This window comes from Mobula hypostoma, chromosome 3 (assembly GCF_963921235.1).
Source record: "Mobula hypostoma chromosome 3, sMobHyp1.1, whole genome shotgun sequence".
In the NCBI taxonomy this organism is placed as follows: Eukaryota; Metazoa; Chordata; class Chondrichthyes; order Myliobatiformes; family Myliobatidae; genus Mobula; species Mobula hypostoma.
The window spans coordinates 95,729,680-95,751,946 of NC_086099.1; the positions used below are offsets into that span (position 1 = coordinate 95,729,680).

Sequence of the window (22,267 nt, forward strand, 5' to 3'; positions counted from 1 at the left end):
CAGGATTCCAAAATCAGAGATACCAATTGGTTCTGATTTGCAACTAATCAGAAGAAGAATCAGAATCAGGTTTAATATCACTGGCAGGTGTTGTGAAATTTGCGACAGCTGTACAATGCAAGACATGATAAATATTTTTTAAAACTAAATTACAGTGTGTGTATATATATATATAATAAGTTAAAATAACTAATGCAAAAACAGAAATAAAGGAAGTTGAGGCAGTGTTCATGAGTTCAATGTCCATTTAGAAATCGAATGGCGGAGGAGAAGCTGCTGCTCTTGAATCGCTGAGTGTGTGCCTTCAGGATTCTGTTCCTGATGATAACAATGGGAGGAGGGCATGACCTGGGTGATAAATGCCACCTTCCAGAGGCACTGCTCCTTGAACTTGGAGGCTAGTACCCACGATTGGGCTAATTTTACCACTTTCTGCAACTTACTTAGATCCTGCACCGTAGCCCCTCCCCCAATACCAGACAATGATGCAGCCAATCAGAATGCTCTCCACGGCATATCTGTAGAAGTTTCCGAGCGTATTAGGTGACAAACCAAATCTCCTCGAACTTCAAATGAAATATAGTCGCTGTCTTGCCTTCTTTGTAGCTGTATTGATATGTTGCGACCATGGACAAACGGACAATGTTCAAAGTAAAATTTAAATTGATGGCGTACATTGGAGGGATCAGAATCAGATTTATTATCACTGGCATATGACGTGAAATTTGTTAACTTAGCAGCAACAGTTCAATGCAATACATAACATAGAAAAGAAAAAAACAAGAATATATAAAATACAAATAATGGGTTCCGGTGACGTCATCGTCCAGAGCGGCCGCTTAAGTCAACAGCTCCTCCGGAAAAACGCATATTTTGCCCAATTAATCCATCGAGTATAAGATCTTCTGAAAATATCTGAATTGATAAGGGGGGCAAGAATGGAGATAAAAAAAAACATAACTGTGGAGCCTATGGACTCGTTCAGGACACGTGGGGCCTCGTTCAGACGAAGCGGCAAATATGATAAGGATTTTGGAAGAGATAAGGGAAGTCCAAAAATATATAAAACAGCAACTCAATGATATCAAGTCAGAGCTCGCCAACGTCAATCAGAAAATAGCGATGGCAGAGGCTCGAATTGAGAAGGTGGAAGATCGCGTGCAAAATGTGGAATGGATACTAAGTAAAACGATAAAAATATTATATCAACAGGAAAGTAAATTGCTTGACCAGGATGGAAGATCGCAGCGGAAAAATATAAGGATTTATAATGTTCACGAAGGAACGGAGGGGTTGTCGATGACGGAGTTTGTAGAAAAGTTGCTGCGGGAATCACTGGAGATTCCCTCGACTATGGAGATTGAAATTGAGAGGGCACATCGTGCGCTCGTCCCAAGGCCTCCTGAAGACAGAGAAAGCAAGCCGCGCTCAATAGTACTTAGATTTCTTCAATTCAAGAGCAAGGCGGAGATTCTGTGAAGGGCCTGGGGTAAGAAGAGGGTGGTTTGGAATGGAAAGTTAATATACTTAGATCATGATTACCCCCCAGCGGTCCTACAGAAACGGAAAGAATATTCCGAAGCGAATCGAATATTAAAGCAAGAAAAGATTAAATTCCAAACCCCAATACCCTGCTAAACTGAGAGTATTTTACGAAGGAGAGGTACAGCTATATCAGACAGTGGAAGAGGCGACTACAGACATGAACAACAGAGGACTGCCCGTTAGCGTGGTCAGACCGTGGGAAAGCCTGGCTAAGCAGTTATCCCGACCTGCTTGGGAAATAGTAAGAGAACCGAAAAAGCAGGGGACGGGAGGTGGACGAGAGAAGGATATTAGGAAGAGACTGTGAGTTCTCCGAAGACAGCCCTCACCTCCTCCAGAAGAGCCATAACGTTTGGCTAACAATAAAAGTGCTGATAAACTAAACGGAAGCAAAAATAGACAATGATATGCCTGTCTCAAGAAATACGTATCATAATGTGGATTTTATATTACTCAATTTTTAAAAATTCATTCATTCACTCCTTTTTCCCACCTAAATGAGAATATATGAATATATATATATATATGGGAGGAATACACAGGGAAATCTCATTTCTGTGTAATGGACATAGTTTTTTTTACTTACTTTTGTAGGTACTGCAGCGGGGGCCCTCAACTCACAGGTGGGAGGGGCTATCCCCCACGGCTGTACGTTTCCTCTAGCTCAACCCAGGGTCATCAAGAGACCCCAGCCTTGGAATCACACCTTTGTTACCTTTTTTTTATTATTCATGTTTCTTGGTTCTTACTTATTCAGGGAGTAGATCGATTAAGTTATATTCTGCAAATTTCAATGATATACTAACAATGATGTAATTGGGGTAATAGATGTAAGTGACCATGCACCTATATATTTATCTGTTGATTTTGACCTACAACCAAAGAATACTATTTGGAAACTAAATTCAAGTCTACTCAATGATCCCTATTTTAAGGAACAAATTAAAAAAGAAATTGGTCTTTACTTAGAATTCAATGATAATGGAGAGGTTTCACCCCCCATTCTATGGGATGCTATGAAGGCTGTCTTAAGAGGGAAAATTATAGCGATATCTTCATATAAGAAAAAAATAAGGAATAAAACATTAGAGGAATTACAAAATAAGCTGAAGGTACTAGGAAAAAACACAAATTGAGTTTGGCACAGGATACAATAAAGGAAATTTAAAAATTAGGAATGAAATTAATAATTTGGCTACACAAGAAATTAGAAAAAATTAATTTTTCTGAAACAGAGACACTATGAAAGTGGATCTTAATCTATGAAAATACTGGCGTGGAAACTGAAAAAAAATAGCAGAAAATACAATTCATAGAATTAGGGATCCAAGAACAAAAGTGATAAAAAAAATAAGCTAAGTGACATTCAAGAAGCTTTTGAAATGTTTTACAAAACTCCATATTCCAAAGTTCCAGGGGGAAGCATAACCCCAATTGACACCTTCCTGAATTCTTTAGACTTACCCACTTTAAGCAAAGAACATGCCACCCAGCTGGAAGGAGGCGATAATCTCAGCTATACCAAAAGAAGGCAAGGATAAAATGGAATGTGGGACATTTAGACTAATATCTGTTCTCAATGTGGATTATAGAATATTTACCTCCATCATGGCCAAACAATTAGAAGAGTTTCTACCCACACTGATACATAACGATCGGACAGGTTTTATACAACAACGCCAAACACAAGACAATATACAAAGGACACTTCACATTATGGATCATATAAAAAAATGAAATTGAAGCAATAGTGATAAGTGTGGATGCAGAAAAGGCATTTGATTCGGTTAACTGGAATTTTCTTTACAGAGTTTTACATAGATTTGGTCTACATGACACAATTATTAAAACTATACAGGCACTGTATGACAATCCTACTGCTAGGATTAAAATCAATGGTTATTTATTTAATAGTTTTATCCTAGAAAGGGGCATGAGACAGGGTTGTGCATGGTCACCGCTACCCTTTGCATTATATCTGGAACCATTAGCTCAATACATCAGACAAAATGAAGATATCAGGGGAATTACTATTGAAGGGACAGAACATAAATTGGCCTGTTACGCAGATGACATTTTGATCTATCTAGGACAACCAACATACTCTTTACCTAAATTGATGCAATCCTTTGAACAATATGGCCAATTATCAGGATACAAGATCAGCATAGATAAAACCCAACTACTTTCACATATCTATAGCGCACCAGGAGAAATTGAAAGTAGATATCCTTGGGCGTGGCAAACAGAGTCTGTCAAATATTTGGGCATCATTATGCCAAAAGATTTGACAAAATTATCAGAATGCGATTATCAGCGTATATATAAATAAATTAAGGAAGATATAACAAGATGGAACCTAATTCCTTTTCTTGGTCTCAGTTCAAGGATTGAATCTATTAAAATGAATCTACTACCCAGACTATTATATCTCTTTCAGACCCTACCAACAGAGATGAACCAAAATCAATTCAATGAATGGAATAAGATGCTATCAAGATATATATGGCAAGATAAAAGGCCTAGAGTTCATCTCAAAACTTTGCAATTAGCCAAGGAAAAGGGGGGATGGGGCCTACCTTCTCTTAGAGATTACTATTTTGCAGCACAGTTGAGAGCTGTGATATGCTGGTGCAATCCATCATAAGACGCTCAATGGAAAAACATTGAGCGGGAGGGGATACTTTCCATCCCCATACAGGCAATTTTCGTTGATAACAACCTTACAAAGTTACATAAATACTATCGATAACCCATGGGTGAAATGGACTCTTAAAATATGGAAATCTATTATAAGAGAATATAAACATTGCAATTCTTAAATGGTGTGCATGTGACTCGGATTTTACGCCGAACAAACTGGATGCTAGATTTAAGGCCTGGACAGCTAAAGGAATAACAGCTATTTGCATCAATAATTGAAAATACACGTGGACTAGGATGTTAACTGTCCTGTGCCATCACCAGTGGGATCATCAGTTGATCTGCCACCTATCTTCAGGAGTTTTGGCCTGCTTATGATCAAGACTCCCTCGAGGTTGTGGGCCAGCAGTGCTAAAGCATCACCTCCCACTGGTGAGCTAAAAAACTTGGCATCTGCCTCTATCAGAGTTGTTGGTCACTTCCATCCAACAGATAGTCTGCTCTTCAGGTGTCTATGCAACTACTGAAGGGTTTGCAAAAGATGGATACACTGTCTGACTATCTGCCCCTCTGGACATACTTGGTCCACACCCATGCTGATCCTTTCTCTGCTGCCTCAGCTACAGCCCTGCTGGTTGACTTGATCTCTCTTCTAGTGAAGCCAAGTTCATGCAGCCACTTCGGAAAGTGAACGCAATAAACCCACGGCAGCCTACTTCGAATGGATAGCATGAGACTTTCCACCCTCTGTCTCTGCACTCTGATCTTAATTCTGCATATTTGGTTAACTTGAGCTCACAGGCTTCATCAATGTTGTCTTCCCAGGGGACTGTGAGTTCACCAATAACCACTTCTCTACTGGTGTCTGACCATACGATTATATCTGGACGCAATGTGGTGAAAGCTATTTGCTCCGGGAAACTGCCTTTCCCATCCAGGTCGGCCTTGACACACCAATCATTGGCTGAAGAAAGTATGCTTGATCGTGAGCCTGCACTGTACACCCTTGACTTGGAGCCTTCTTTCACAAATGATATGCGATGTTCTGTGCAGCATGGGGCATGAGATAAGTTGTGCTGCAGTACTCTCTGCTCAACCGCTTCTGTTACAACTTTGAGAACGTTGTTATGTCTCCAAGTATACATGCCGCCGGAAAGATTGACTCTGCATGCACTCAAAATATGTTGAAGTGTTCCCTTCTTGCCACAAGCAGCACACCTGTCTGTCTTATCTTCATACCAGGTGCTGAGGTTGGCAGGTGTTGGGAGCAGATCGTACGCTGCTCTGCATAGAAAAGAAATGCGGAGCGGTTCCATCTGCCACGGAACATTCCAAGATAGATGTCGGTGTTCAACACTTTCTCACCGGGTCCAAGCCCCTTGTTTGGCCAGGCCAGCTGTTTTAGCTAACCTCTTCTCCTCTTCTACCTCTCATATTTCTTGTGTTACAAGCTCACGGCGCTCCTTACCTGTAGGAGATGACCACCACTTGTGAGTTATCCATCCAAGTCCCTGGCGGCCTAGCTGGATAGCCCCAACCAGCTCCTTGTGCTTCAATCTAGACTCTGCCTCATCAACTGCTACATGGGCTGACCACTTCCTGCCTGATCTCACATCTAGCAGGGTATTCTTGATGATAGGGTCTTTTGAGTCTCAAAGCAACAAGAATGATCTTATCTTGGCTACCTTGACCTCTTCTACAAGGGATTGCACTGGGATGGTAAGCTTTGTCTGGCTACTGTGGACTGCAACATTGGTGAGGCTGCTCGGTACTCCAAGCCACTTCTTCACATACTTGTTGATCTTCCGTTCCATTGCCTCAACATGGGACATTGCCACTCCATAGACAGTTAGTGACCACATTATCTGTGGCATCAGTCTGTACTGCAAGCACCACAACTTCAACTTGCCGGGCAAGCCACACTTGTCGACAGACATCAGACCCCTGCTGATCTGTTCTCCTGTCTCTTGAACCCTCTTGATGTCTCTCAGCTCCTCTGTGTACCATCGCCCAAAGCTCTTAACTGGTTGGTCCTGAATGGATGTAATCTCCTCTCCACAAAGGGTGAAATGCAAGTCAACCAGCTTTCCTCTCCTAAGAACAAGGTTCCTTGACTTCTTGGTCTTGAACTTCATTCTTCCCCAATCCATTAGCTCCTCGAGTCTAGATAGTACATTTTCCACTGCCTCTGTGCTGGGACCCAAAAGGGTGAGGTCGTCCATGAATGCTCGTATTGGTGGTAACTCCCCTCCACCATCAGGTGCGACACCTGGTCCCACTGATTCTGCAGCCCTCACAATGACCTCCCTGGCTAACTCAAAAAGGATGGGTGAAATCGCACATCCCATTGGGATTCCAACATCCAAGCTCTGCCACCTAGTTGTAAACTGCTGAGTGGAAAACCTCATCCGGAAATCATAGTACTGCATAACAAATTCTTCACCTTAGCAGGAATCCATAGGAATTCCATCGCAAACTCAGTCAGGACATGGGGAACAGAACCATACACATTCACCAGATCAAGCCAAACTACAGCCAGATTTCTTCTCAAACTTTTCGACTCCTGGATGGTATACCATCTCATACTAGAATGTTCAAGGCATCCCGGGAAGCCTGGTATTCCTGCCTTCTGCACAGATGTATTTACCAATCCATTCTCTATCACAAATGAAGATATTCTTTCTGCCAGAATGCCAAACATAATCTTCCCCTCTACATTCAGGAGTGAAATTGGTCAGAACTGATTCAATGTAGAAGAATTCTCTTCCTGCGGGATGTATACTCCTTCAGCCTCACTCCATGACAAAGGAACAACACCTTGTCTCCACAATCTCCACAAGTATTTCCTCAGCTCTTCATACTTCTTGAACACCTTATACGGCACTCCATTAGGTCCTGGCACTGAGCCTGACGTTCCCTTTCTGATGAACTGTTCAGCTTCTGCCAGTTTGGGTTCTGACAGATCGAAATTCACTCCTGGCTTGGTAGGCTTCACAAGCCCTGAAACGTCAAGCAAAGGAGCCTCCCGCTGTTCGTTAGAGTAAGTGCTTACCAGGTGATCCTCAAGTTCTTGTTAAGAGATGTTAAGCTTCCTGCTCTTACCTTGTTCAAGCAGTTTCTTTGTGAACTCGTGAGGGTTCTCAAAGAATGACTTTTTTGCCTTCTCTCTCTTCTTTCCCTTTACGCTGTGACTCTGCATGATGGAGTGATGCTAACTTTATTCGAAAATGCTCTCGGAGATCAGCAAGCCCTGGCTTCACCCTCACTTGCTACCTTCCACCTCTGTCTCAACAATCTGAGCTCTCTCCTCAACCTACTAATCTCCTTCTGGCACCTGCTTGGTGTCTGTGTAGGCTTTGTTTTCTTCAACTCAACCAAACCAAACCAGTACTTTCCAACATTGTAAATCATATCGCTCATCACTTCCAACTTTCTCTTTGATGTTCCCCTGGGAGTGCTCTCCAACATCATACTGATATCCTCATCAAATACACACCAAGCCTTCCCATCTGCCATTGCTGGCCACTTGACCTTCCTCTTCCTCTCTACCTCCTCACCACCACCATCATGCGAAGGATCTACCTGGGTATTGTGGTCTGAAACCTGACCTGGGTTATCTCTCGTGTGACCTGGAGTATGATGGGTTAATAGTACAGGGTTAATGGTAAGGCACTGAGGAGTGCAGTAGAACAGAGGGATCTGGGAATACAGATACAAAATTCCCTAAAAGTGGTGTCACAAGTAGATAGGGTCGTAAAGAGAGCTTTTGGTACATTGGCCTTTATTAATCAAAGTATTGAGTATAAGAGCTGGAATGTTATGATGAGGTTGTATAAGGCATTGGTGAGGCCGAATCTGGAGTATTGTTTTCAGTTTTGGTCACCAAATTACAGGAAGGATATAAATAAGGTTGAAAGAGTGCAGAGAAGCTTTACAAGGATGTTGCCAGGACTTGAGAAACTCAGTTACAGAGAAAGGTTGAATAGGTTAGGACTTTATTCCCTGGAGCGTAGAAGAATGAGGGGAGATTTGATAGAGGTATATAAAATTATGATGGGTATAGATAGAGTGAATGCAAGCAGGCTTTTTCCACTGAGGCAAGGGGAGAAAAAAAACCAGAGGACATGGGTTAAGGGTGCGGGGGGAAAAGTTTAAAGGGAACATTAGTGGGGGCTTCTTCACACAGAGAGTGGTGGGAGTATGGAATGAGCTGCCAGATGAGGTGGTAAATGTGGGTTCTTTTTTAACATTTAAGAATAAATTGGACAGATACATGGATGGGAGGTGTATGGAGGGATATGGTCCGTGTGCAGGTCAGTGGGACTAGGCAGAAAATGGTTCGGCACAGCCAAGAAGGGCCAAAAGGCCTGTTTCTGTGCTGTAGTTTCTATGGTTTCTATGGACTCTCTCCAGAGCAAATCGCTGTGGCAATATAATGAAAGAAGAAATACTGTTCAGTTTTGAAATGCTCAAAGAGAAACACTTATTAGAAAAACAAGACTTTTATCGATATTTACAGATGTGACAGTATGTTAATAGGATGGTTAAAAATGTAACCAAGGCAAGTACATGTTTGATAGAGATATTTAGAAAATTATATAATTCAGACAACAGTAGTAGAATAATTTCAAGCGTGTATAAGGGTTTGTCAAGTCTTAAGACACATTCAATTTCATACATTAAAACAAAATGGGAGAAGGAAGGAGGGATAATAATATCTGAGGAAGAATGGACAATAATATGGAGGTATCAATTGAAGTGTACCAGTTCACAGAAATGGAGGGAGATTGGATGGAAAACTTGATAGGATATTTTATTACACCCTCTCAGAAATCCCATTATGATAGTAACCTCCCTGTTTGCTGGAGAAATTGTGGAAATCAAAATGCAAACCATTATCATATTTTCTGGGAATGCCCTGTTATCAAAGACTAGTGGAGTGTGATACACAATGCCCTGCAAGACATCTTTAAATGTGAAATACCCTTAGAAGGTAAGACCATATATTTTGGGTATATACCTCAAGAATGGTTGAAAAGAGATAAATATTTAATGAATATACTGCTGGTGGCTGGTAAAAAGACCCTTACCAGGAAATGATTATCACAGGAGAGCCCAACTTTAAATGTATGGATGGAAATTACAATGGAGAAGATAACAGCATCTGTTAATCATAAGTTGGAACAATTTTATTCATACTGGAAAAAAATGGTTTAATTACATAACACCTCATAGGCCTGAATTTATTCTCACAAGTCAATGAATATGTTGTAAAAAAAATCACTCCCTACTTTGTATATAGTTTTCTTCTTTTGATTGTTCTTTCTTTCCTCTCCTTTCTATGAGTGTATACCTCAGATAAATATTATGTGGAGATTTGTGACAAATATTTCTCTATGATATATATGTACAGTATCTGAAATACATCTTATGGAAAGTTTTGTTTGATGATGAACTTCAATAAAAAATAAATTATAAAAAATACAAATAATGATAATAAATAAACAAGTAAATCAATTACGTAAATTGTATAGATTTAAAAAGCGTGCAAAAACAGAAACACTGTATATTAAAATAAAGTGAGGTAGTGCCCAAAGATTCAATGTCCATTTAGGAATCAGATGGCAGAGGGGAAGGAGCTGTTCCTGAATCGCTCTGAGTGTGTGCCTTCAGGCTTCAGTACAGCACCTCCTTCCTGATGGTAACAGTGAGAAAAGGTCATGCCCTGGTGCTGGAGGACCTTAATAATGGACGCTACCTTTTTGAAACATCACTCCCTAAAGGTGGCCTGGGTACTTTGTAGGCTAGTACCCAAGATGGAGCTGACTAGATTTACAGCCTTCTGCAGCTTCTTTCGGTCCTGTTCAGTAGCCCCTCCATACCAGAGTGATGCAGCCTGTCAGAATGCTCTCCACCGTACAACTATAGAAGTTTTTGAGTGTATTTGTTGTCATGCCTAATCTCTTCAAACTCCTAATAAAGTATAGCTGCTGCCTTGCCTTTTTTTTATAATTACATCGATATGTTGGGACCAGGTTAGATCCTCAGAGGTCTTGACACCGAGGAACTTGAAGCTGCTCACTCTCTCCACTTCTGATCCCTCTATGAGGATTGGTATGTGTTCCTTCGTCTTACCCTTCCTGAAGTCCACAATCAGCTCTTTCGTCTTACTGACGTTGAGTGCCAGGTTGTTGCTGCAACACCACTCCACTAGTTGGCATATCTCACCCCTGTACGCCCTCTCGTCACCAGATGAGATTCTACCAACAATGGTTGTATCGTCAGCAAACTTACAGATGGTATTTGAGCTATGCCTAGCCATGCAGTCATGTGTGTTTAGAGAGTAGAGCAGTGGGCTAAGCACACATCCCTGAGGTTCACCAGTGTTGATCGTCAGTGAGGAGGATATGTTATCACCAATCCACACAGATTCCGGTTAGGAAGTCGAAGATCCAATTGCAGAGGGAGGTACAGAGGCCCAGGTTCTGTAACTTCTCAATCGGGATTGTGGGAATGATGGTATTAAATGCTGAGTTATGGTCAATGAACAGCATCCTGACGTAGGTGTTTGTGTTGTCTAGGTGGTCTAAAACCGAGTGGAGAGCTATTGAGATTGCATCTGCCATTCACCTATTGTGGCGATAGGCAAATTGCAATGGGTCCAGGTCCTTGCTGAGGCAGGAGTTCAGTCTAGTCATGACCAATGTTACATGCTCAAGGAGATCGTTTTTTTTTGTGAGAATGCTGTAATGGTCTTTTGGAGGTCACCTGATGTGATTTTCCCACCGATGTGAGGTCATGTGATGACATGTGCCCTGTGACTATATAAGGGTCGACTCAGGTGACGCAGTCGGTTTTTGAGTTTGTAGATTTCCAGGTAGAATGTGTTGTGCCTCCGTTGCTGTTGCGTTTGTTTTTGTGACGCAGTTTCATTTTTAAAATGGAAGGTGCGTTCTCTTAGAAAATATTGTATTTGAACTGGAAATTTGTGGCTGAAAGTGCCAATTTACTCAATTCCGACAGTTTAGAAGGGAGAGTGAAGAATTCATCGAAGTGAAGGATCGAGAGAAGTCGGCATCGGTTGGTAGTTTAATAAAGGATCGACCTTATTGACTCTTCATTGAAGAGAACCTGCATTGAGATAACTCTTGCAATAGCGCAATGAGTACATGCAAAAAGGCTCTCTCTCTAAAAGGAATTTAAGGTCAGTCGATTTAAACTGTTTATTTTCGACATGGGGAATCCTGTGGACAGAACCGGCAGTAAAGGTGCGTCGGTGAAGAAATCGTTCTCCAGAGAAGTCTCTCCCAATTGAATGTATACAACTGTTGGACTTTTGAAGTTATCGCTTTAAGAACTATATCTAACTGAATCGCTTTAAGAACTCTTTCCGCATTTAACCCTTTAAGAACCAGAGCCGAGTGGAGTTGAGGAACGGCTGCGTACCTGTTTAACCTCCGGTTAAAGTTTTCCTTTTTTTTCCCTTATCGCTTATATGTGTTTAATAAATGTTTGGTTGTTTTCATAAAACCTGTCTCGATTAATATTCATTGTTGCCGATTACGTAACACCAACCTCTCAAAGCATTCCATCACTGTCGATGTGAGTGCTACTGGGTGATAGTCATTAAGGCAGCCCACATTATTCTTCTTAGGCATTGGTATAATCGTTACCTTTTTGAAGCAAGTAGGAACTTCCACCAATAGCAGTGAGAGGTTGAAAATGTCCTTGAATACTCCCACCAGTTAGTTGGCACAAGTTTTCAGAGCCTTACCAGGTACTCCATCGGGACCTACCACCTTGCGAGGGTTCACTCTCTTTAAAGCCAGTCTAACATCGGCCTCTCTGACAGATATCAGAGGGTCATCAGCTGCAGCAGAGATCTTCACAACTGTAGTTGTGTTCTCCCTTTCAAGGAGGCTTTGGGTTCATCTGGTAGTGAAGCATCGCCACCATTTATGCTATTGGATTTCGCTTTTTCTTACTATTCCTTCTCCCAAACATTTAAATTCTTGAACAATAACTAAGATGTTACCACAGTTATTTAAAAACATGCTGCAGATGATTCCAAATATCTCCTCAAATCATCCCTGAGCCAAAACATTACCGTGCTTCATGGTAACACACATCAAAGTTGCTGGTTAACGCAGCAGGCCAGGCAGCATCTCTAAGAAGAAGTACAGTCGACGTTTCGGGCTAAGTCAGGACGAAGGGTCTCGGCTCGAAACATCGATGGTACCTCTTCCTAGAGATGCTGCCTGACCTGCTGCGTTCACCAGCAACTTTGATGTGTGTTGCTTGAATTATCAGCACCTGCAGAATTCCTCGTGTTTCCGTGCTTCATGGTGCCGTGTGGTAAATAAGGGGCGTGTCGGATTGACACGAACTACGGGAGTGTGGGCTGCTGCTGGAAGCTGGCTGTGTTTTGCTTGATGTGTGAGTGTGTTTTGGAACCTGTTGAGGGAAAGAGTGGGGAAGGAACGGAAATTGCTGGGAGGGGGTCGTGTGGGTCTGGTAATGGCGGACAAGATAAGAGGCGGGGTTGAGGGAAAGAAGGTGGAGAAGGAGAGGGATAGAGACTTGGGACCAGAGGTAGGCAGCTGGGGAGAGGTGGATTATTGTGAAGGGAGAAATAAAGGGAATGAGGAGGTAGTGAGGGGTCGGATGAATAAAAACCAAGACAAAGGGAATAAAAGAATAAGAAATGATGGTGGAGAAAGCTCTGAAGGTGAGGAAGATGAACAAGCTCAGAGAGGAGGTGTTGTCATAATTAGGTTTAATGAGAAGGCTCAGGGACATATGAAGAAAATTAACCCGTTTGTGCTAACAACAACTCTGACAAATAAGATAGGGGAAATAGTATTTGCAGAAGTCCTTAATGATGGCAACTTATTGGTAAGATGTGCGAATGAGGAACAACTTGAGAAAGCACTCAAGCTAAAAGAGATAGGAAAATGCAAGGTGGAATACACTGGGAGGGTGGGAGCACAAAACAATGGTTGTAAAGGAGTGATCACGGGGATACCAATGAGTATAAATATGGAGGAGATCAAGAGGAATATCAAAGGAGGGAAAGTAATGAATGTTCAAAGACTGAAAACCACAAAGGAGGGAGTGAAAAAGGAAAGTGAATCAATATTGATTGAATTTGAAGAAGAAAGAGTGCCAAGGAAGGTGTTCTTGGGTTTCATGAGTTACCCAGTAAGGGTGTATGTGCCAAAGCCATTGAGGTGCTATAATTGTCAAAGGTTTGGACACGTGGCTAAAAACTGTAAAAGGCAGAGGAGATGTGCTAGATGTGGGGGTGATCATGAATATGGAAAGTGCGGAACAGGAGTTCAACCAAAATGCTGCAATTGTGGAGGAGCTCATAATGTTGCATATAGTGGGTGTGAGGTTGTGAGACGGGAGACTAAAATTCAAGAAATAAGAGTGAAAAGAACGATCACTTATGCAGAAGCTGTAAGAATGTCAAGAGAACAGAATAATGCTCCTAATGAACAGGGAGCAATAGGGATACGAGAGATGCAACAAAGAACAAATGACAGGATTTATGTAGACAAAAAGGCTCTAGTAACATTCATTGCAGGAGTGATTAATAGTACTGCTGAGGTAAAGTCAAAAAGTGACAAAATTCAGCTGGTGGTAAAAGCAGCAGTAAACCATTTAGGGTTAGTAGGACTGACATGGGAGGAAGTGAGGGAGAACTCAGTAATCAGTCAAGCCAGGAAGTGTCATGTGTTGGTTAATACTAATTATGGTGATTCTTTTACAACAGAATGCAAGGAGCTTACTGGCCAATAGCCAGGAATTCAAGCACTTTATTAAAGAAATGGTTGTAAAACCGGATGTAGTGTGTATTCAGGAAACTAGGTTGAAACCAACTTTAGACTTTGTGGTATATGGGTATACAATGATAAGGAAAGATAGAAATCTAGGGGGAGGAGGGGGTTGTGCTATGTTAATCAAGCAAGGTATACCATATAGGGTACTGGAGAAAGGAGATGATCAGGAATACATAGTGGTGGAAGTGTGGGAGAGAGGGGAGGGAGTGGTTATAATTAACTACTACAATCCATGTAAAAGGTTGGATTTGGACAGCCTATTAAAGATACAAGGACAAAACAGACAAAGTAGTGTGTGCAGATTTCAATGCTCATAGCACAATATGGGGGGATCAGATTACAGATCCAAATGGAAAGGTAATTGAAGATTTGATGGAAGAAAGGGATTTGGTGTGTATGAATGATGGTAGTGGCACAAGGATAGATATAACAACAGGAACTGAGTCAGTGTTAGATATTACGTTAGTGTCTAATACCTTGGCTGGCATTAGTAACTGGGGAGTTTGGACTGCTTCAACAGTAGACAGTGATCACTACCCAGTTTTATGTTCAGTGGGTGAAAGAGTTGAAGTAAGACCAGGTGGCGGAACCCCAAAGTGGGTGTTTGAAAAAGCTGATTGGGGTAAGTTCCAGAAGTTGAGTGAAGGAGGGTTGACAAAGATTGATATTTTTGGAAATGTAGATGAATTAAACAGTCAGGTGACTTCAGCAATTATCATGGCAGCAGAAGGGTCTATACCTAGGAGTAAAAATAGGATGAATAGAAAACTGGTACCATGGTGGACAGAGGAATGTTGTCAGGCTGTAAAAAACAGAAATAGAGCATTCAGGCTAGTTAAAAGAACCCATAATATGCAGCATTTGGTTCAATATAAGAAAGCACAGGCAGTGGTGAGAAGAACTATACGTCAAGCTAAAAGGGCAAGTTGGAGGAATTTTTGCGACCAGGTAGGAAGAACAACACCTGTGGGAGAGATATGGGGAATGATTAAGAGGATGGGAGGAGATGGAAGGGAATGGGAATATCCAGTAATGATATCTGAGGAGGAAACTGCAGTCTCCAGTAGGGATAAGGCTGAGGTCATGGACAAGTCATTTGTACTGATACACAGTTCAGAAAATTTGTCTGAAGAAGGGAGAAGAAGGAGGGAAAGAATAATGAGCCAACACCCAGGTGTGTTAAGCAGGAGGGAAGGAACAGATGATATAATTGATGATCCATTTACATTAGCAGAAATGGTGAGAGCAATAAAGAGATCGAGACCAACCTCCCCAGGGAAAGATCTGATATGCTCTGTGATGCTAAAAAATCTAGGAGAAGGAGCGCTCTTGAAGTTGCTGCATTTTTATAACAGAGTGTGGGAGGAGGGAAGATTACCAAGTGCATGGAACGAAGCAGTAGTAATTCCAATAAGGAAGCCTGGCAAGGATCTGTCAAAACCCACTAGCTACAGACCAATTGCATTAACATCAAGTATATGTAAGATAATGGAAAGGATGATAACAGAAAGGTTATCATATGAGCTTGAGAAAAGGGGAATGCTGGCAAGTTATCAGAGTGGTTTTAGAAAGGGAAGGAATTCCATGGACTCAGTGATTATGTTAGAGACTGAAATAAGGAAGGCCCAGGCAAATAGAGAGTCAGTAGGGGCAGTGTTCTTTGACGTTGAAAAAGCCTATGATATGATGTGGAAGGAAGGATTATTAATTAAACTGCACAAGATGGGGGTTGGTGGGAGAGTTTTTAATTGGATTAAAGATTTTTTGTTTGGTAGAAAAATTCAAGTACGGATTGGATCAGAATTATCAAAACAGTACATAGTGGAAAATGGCACACCTCAAGGTAGTGTGATTAGCCCATTACTTTTCATGATTATGATCAATGATGTCTTCACAAAGGTACCAGTGGATATAGGTAGGTCACTGTTTGCGGATGATGGGGCCTTGTGGAAAAGAGGCAGGAACATGGACTATATAATCAGGAAACTACAAGAAGCAATTGATGAAGTGATGGAGTGGGGTTATGATTGGGGATGTAGATTTTCAGTAGATAAAACTCAAACTGTATTTTTTACCAGGAAAAGGGTTGAGGTAGGGAAGAAGTTAAGGATGTATGGGGTTGAATTAGAAAGGGTTGCATCATTTAAATTTCTGGGAGTTATATTTGATTCACGATTAACATGGGCAGACCATATCAGGAAAGTTGAGGAGAAATGTAAAAAAGAAATAAATGTGATGAGATGTTTGACTGGTAGGGAATGGGGAGCAAGTTGTTCAGCTTTGAAGAGAATGTATGTGGCTTTAGTAAGATCTGTATTGGATTATGGAAATATAGTATATGGATCAGCAGCTAGGTCTCTTATAAGGAAACTGGATGTGATTCAGGCTCAGGCCTTGAGAGTGTGCAGTGGGGCTTTTAAAATGTCACCAGTGTTAGCCCTATGGGTAGAAATGGGAATAATGCCTTTGGAACTAAGAAGGATGCAACTGATGGCAAACTACTGGGCTAACTTGCAGGGGCACAATGATTCTCACCCTACTAAAGGAGTATTGCAGGAGTGCTGGGAAAATGGGAGGTTTCAGAGGGATACCTTTAGTCGGGTAGGGAATGATATCACGAAAGAATGTGGAGTGTTTGATCTGAGGATAAGTCCTTCAGTAGTTTATCCGGTTGTAGCTCCATGGAAGCTTGTATGGCCTGACATAGACTGGCATTTGTTAGAGGTAAAAAGGAAAGAAAGATATAAAACAGATTTGGTAAATGCATTTAACTGTCATGTGATGGAAAAGTATAGTGATTATACTCACATTTACACAGATGGTGCGAAGGAACCTGAAACAGGAGTGACAGGGTTTGGGGTGGTAATACCAGCAAAAGAAATTGGAATCAGCAGAAGAACATCTAATAAGTTAGGGGTGTTTACAGTGGAGATGCTGGCAGTGTTGGTTGCGTTGCAATGGGTGCAGAAAGCCAGACCATCCAAAGCATTGATATGTTCAGATTCATCCTCAGTTCTAGCAAGTTTAAGGTCTTTTCACACAAACAGTCGGCAAGATGTACTTTATGAAGTCCTTCAGTTAGTTACAAGAATTGCAAATCAGGGAGGTCAGGTAAAATTTCTATGGGTTCCAGCACATGTAGGGGTGAAGGGGAATGAGAGGGTGGATGAGTTGGCAAAGAGGGCGTTAAAGAAAGATAATGTGGAAATGCACATTAGTATCAGTAAAGCAGAGGTTAAGTGTGTAATCTGGGAAAAAGTCAACCGAATGTGGCAAGAAAGATGGGACAGGGAGGGGAAAGGGAGGCATTTATATCAAATACAAAAGAGTGTTGCAGTTACTAGGGTAGGTAATGGAAACAGAAGAGAGGAAATTGTGTGGACTAGGTTAAGGCTGGGGCACTGTGCATTAAACAAAACATTGAAAATGATAGGGAAACACCAGAAAGGATTGTGTGAGGAATGTCAGGAAGAGGAGTCAGTAGAACATGTAGTTCTGAGTTGCAGGAAGTATGGGATACAGAGAGAGATGATGAGAAATAAATTAAGGGAGTTGGGGATGCAGGAATTCACATTAAAAGGGTTGCTGGACATGGGTGAGAGAGCACAAGTCCGGGTATTTTTAGCGTTTTTAAGGGGTACAGGGGTTTTTTATAGAATATGACAAATAAACAGGAATAGGATACTAGGATGGTCAAAGATGGGAGGGTGAAGTGTAGGTGTGTGTGTGTGTGTGTGTGTGTGTGTGAGAGAGAGATTGGGTGAAGGGATTTAGAATGTATGTCCAGTGCACATTCTGGAGCAGAGGGTGGCGGTAATGCACCATTAAGCTGGATGCCAACCGCCGTAAAACAAGATACAGACAGACAGACAGACACGAACTACAACCCCCAGCACCGCTTGCGGCAAGCAGGCTCCAAGGAAACGACAGACCGGAGCCCTGGTTTGAACGAGCCGGCGGTGAACGGCCTAGCTCGGTCCGGTCACGGTGGCAGTGGACTGTGAGCTCAGAAAGCTGGCCTGAACAGCAGCGGCGTCGGCCGGACGCGGAGCAGCCGGCGAGCGTTCCAAGGCGCTGCTCCCACGCCGCCCCTGGGCAATGCATGGCGGCCGTGCCCGCTGAAGAAAGCCTTGGACAGTAACCAAGGCGACAGGTGTTGAAAACCAACTGCTCCGCGATCTCCAACTGAATCAATGAATACTTATATTTTTGTTTAAGATTTGGGATTTTTAAAATAGTAACTTAAAATATTCAGTGTTTATTTTTGTAGATATATGTTTTTTTTAAGTAAACACACCGTTGATGTACGAAGCCTTTTAAAAAAAAATAACGTCGATCGAGTTTTAATGCCTTTAGAATGAACACCGTTTTGGAAACTAGAGCCAAAAGACAGACGGCGGCAAGCTGCAGCCGCGTGGAAGGTGAACCACTAACTGGAACATCGGTCTTCAATGTATCGGAATCTGTCCGATCTCCTGAGGGTGAGTTTCTCGGTGAACCGCTAGGCAAACTTTAATTCCGGCACTTGTTGGAGTTTATGCGGTGTAAAGCAGGCAAAAGTGAGCGACGGACGGATATGCTGATATGAATGATTGTCGGATTAAAGCTGAGCTGAGCGGGTTTGGGGTGGGGGGGGAGAAAAGGCTGATAACTTCTCACAAGTTAGAACAGGCGCTGGAAATCAGATATCGGTGTAGTTAGCGTATTCTGGGTGGGAGATGGGGACGAATACACTGCTGGAGAATAGGGCGAATGCATTTATTTGACTGAGGTTGTTGACTCAATAAAAGCTAACTTCAGTTTTTATTGTGTTGTATATTTTAAGTAGTTTATATAAGATAAACTTATTTTCAGTTGCTTTATTTTTTAAGTCTAAATCAATTTAACGGGCGGAGACGTTGAAATTGATTTACATAGTTAAATCTTTTTAATTCTGTAAATGAATTTAAATGTGTCTGACAATCATTTAAAAATCAGCAAACAAGTTTTAACAATATCAGCTGTCTAGTTAGTACTGCGATGGAGGTGGTTGAGAGTCTCAAGTTCCTAGGATCAAACATCACCAGTAACCTACCTGGTTTAAACATTTTGACACCATGGTCGCAAAAGCTCACCAGCACCTTACCACCTCAGGAGGTAAAGGAATTTGGCTTCTCCCAGCGGACTTGCAGAGATTTGCAGACTCGGGGTCTGGCCATCTGCCCTCGACTTCTGTACTTGGCATCAACCCCAGCACCTGCCAATCACCAAACACCAGGCTTTGAAATCCAAATTTGATGATGACAGGTCTTCAAACTCCGGTCTCACCGATTCGCATACTCAGAAGGTCATCGGATCTTGTTCCTCCTGCCCACGCAAAGCTGTAACTCCGGAACTGCCAGCAACTCTGACCCTGGTGGAGGGCACCAGTCCTCATCCATCCTGGCCTTCCAGCTAAACATCCGACCATGGTGTCCCACATACATGTTGCTGGCCTTCAAACGTGGAGCTGAGGATTAGTCCCTGGCCTGGCCTCTAATTCCCCTGTTCCCGATCCTAATCTGACCCCTAATTCCACTCTCTGTCCCCAAAACCATTCCTATGAATCTAAAAAACATTTGAATCTGAGCCAATCTCGATGGAGACTGCAGCTTAGTGCTGTCTTATAACAAGACCTTGCACCTTATTGTCTCCCTGTAACTGTAACACTTTATTCTGCAGTCTGTTTTTGTTTTACCTTGTACTATCTCAATGCGCTGTGGTAATGAATTGATCTGTGTGAACAGTATGGAAAACAAGGTTTTCACTGTACCTTTGTATGTGTGACAATAATAAACAATTTGTCAATTTAAACACAGTAAAACTGGGGTCCAGATGTTTGGATGAATGGCTGTGCAGGGTTTCTCCATCTCCTAAATGTACATTCAGAACAGCAGAATATCTATCTGACCATGTGGGTTTACCACCTCTGATCAAATGTCACCTTGGTATGACATTTCCAGAATCCCAGCAGTTTAAGAATGAATATTCTCTGCTGAGCTTTGATTTCAGCTCTCTCTAAATGATGATAATTATCAACATGTTTTCCAGTGTTTTTATTGACACAGCGTTAAGTAATTTGACCAATGACCTGTTCACATTTGTAGGCTGGGGAGATCATTTTAATTATTAGCTTGAATATTCCAAATTTCCCCTCAGATTCAGCCACAACCAAGTTTGGAAAAAAAACGTGGAATAGAAATTGCTTTGCTTGTTTACTGACTTTAAAGCAGTGTTATGGGTCTTTCTAATTCTTGAAAGTCACTTAAAGATCGGGACCCTCAATTGTATCATTCTCAGAGAACTTTATTGATGTCCCTGTGCATCAGGACTGCATTCCCTATTAACATGCTGCAAATTCTTTCTGCTGTTAGCAGTATCTGAAGTCATCTTTTAAACGGCCGTACCATATTGCAGTACACTTCTAGATACTGGAAAGTGTTACTACAAAATGAATAGAAGCTGCTGTGATAAAGGGGTGTGGGAGAGTGCTGTGAGGTGATCTGAGGCACCTGGACCTGATGAAGAACATTGTTTGCAAGAGGTAGTACTTTATCCAAGACGGCCTTGGAGACTTTCTGGGACTACAACTAAATATTAACGGCAGGAAGCTCCAACTAGGTATTCCATGACACAAGTGCCATGCATGAACACCTGGGCTTTGGGGAAGCTTGCAATGAGCTTCATTGTAACAAAGCTTGCTCTGCCTACTCTTGTGGACTGAAGGTAGAGTAGATGAAGTCTCTTCTTGGGTATGGAGTTTACATGACCTCCCTTATGCAGCATGGAGAATTAATCCATGAGAAGTTTGGCAACTTGGAATGGTGTTGAGAATAGGAAGCTGAATTTGAGAGTTGTTCATTACTTAGGGACAAGTATAGTACAACCATGCTTGTACTGTGGTTGAAGAACTTTCCTCTCTGTCTCAGTCTTGATTGAGTGACCCCAGGTTTCAGATATCCCAGCTAGGGGGAAGCATCATCCCTGAATCTCTGTGTGAGAATTGTATGTTTCAATGAAATCCTCACTTCTAAACATTAAGTAGACGGGACTAAACCCTTTGATCCAGTGATTCCCAAACTTTTTTGGGTTATTGCCCTCTTGGCTCCGAGACCAAATCCTCAGCGTCCTTCTCTCCCTTTCTGGCCATCACATAAAAACTATAAAGAATTTTGATTTGCAATGCACAGTGAAAGAAAGTTCAAAGTAAATTTTATTATCAAAGTACATGTATGTCACCATATACAACCCTGAGATTCATTTTCCTGTGGGCATACTCAGCAAGTCTATAACTGTACCTGTAACAGGATTAATGACGGATCAACCAGAGTGCAGAATGCAACAAACTGTGCAAATACAAATATAAATAAGTAGCAATAAATAACAAGAACATGAGATAATTAAATGAAGAGTCCTTAAAGTGAGATCATTGATTGGGAGGGCATTACCTGTGATGTACTGGGCCAAAATAGGTTCTGCAAATTCAAAACAGTGACAAATTATTGCAAAAAAATATTCAAATCTATTTAAAGCTGCAAATACGATTATTTCTTTATAAAAACAGTTTTAAAGCATAAATTAGTAGTTCAATTATTCACTTCTTCATTGTTTTTCCACCTTTCAGTGATGCTTCGTGCAGTGATATCAGCTTCTCAACATCAGGCTGAATGTCACTCAGAAGGAGTCTCAGATCCCCACGTTCAGTAACTTGCAGTCTGTTTTGTTGCTTTGAAAGAAGTTGGACAGCTGCACGGAAGCTGGGCTTCACTAAGTATGAGGTTAGAAAGGCAATAAAGAACATCTTGACCTTATTCCACTGCGCAGGACAGCATTCACAAAGAGTTCTTTCCACAACCAAAAGTCTTAATATGATTTTTTGAACTTCAGCTTTATTTCAAAGTTATTTTGTAGCAAGATCAGTTCTTGCACCATCCTTCCTGTTAATTTCTCCTTGCAAGGGTTCAGGAATGAATTTATTACCTGATCTGGAATTTGGATCAAGAGAAGATCCTGAAAGCTCTCTAATGTGTTTTTATGCAGCTCACCCAACTGGGCACGGTATTGTTGAAGATCATCATCTGGTATTCTTTCCTTCTCTTCCACTGCAGAGAGGGTCAGAAATTGGACAAAGTCGTGATGGCCAGTGTTGCACTTAAAGGAGGTTAATTTGGACAGAAATGTGGAGACGACTGATTTAAGTTTGATAGATTCACATC

General features: G+C 41.7%; 1 protein-coding gene across 1 annotated transcript in view; it reads left to right on the forward strand.

Annotated features, from left to right (window-relative positions):
• Nucleotides 1-17,927: 17,927 nt before the first annotated feature.
• The window catches only part of LOC134344153 (coiled-coil domain-containing protein 158-like), a 163,438-nt gene continuing 159,098 nt past the window's right edge, over nt 17,928-22,267 (forward strand). The window contains exon 1 of the mRNA XM_063043481.1: nt 17,928-18,514. Coding sequence (XP_062899551.1) covers nt 18,391-18,514 — 124 coding nt within the window. The 5' untranslated portion in view covers nt 17,928-18,390. The remainder of the gene's footprint in view (nt 18,515-22,267) is intronic.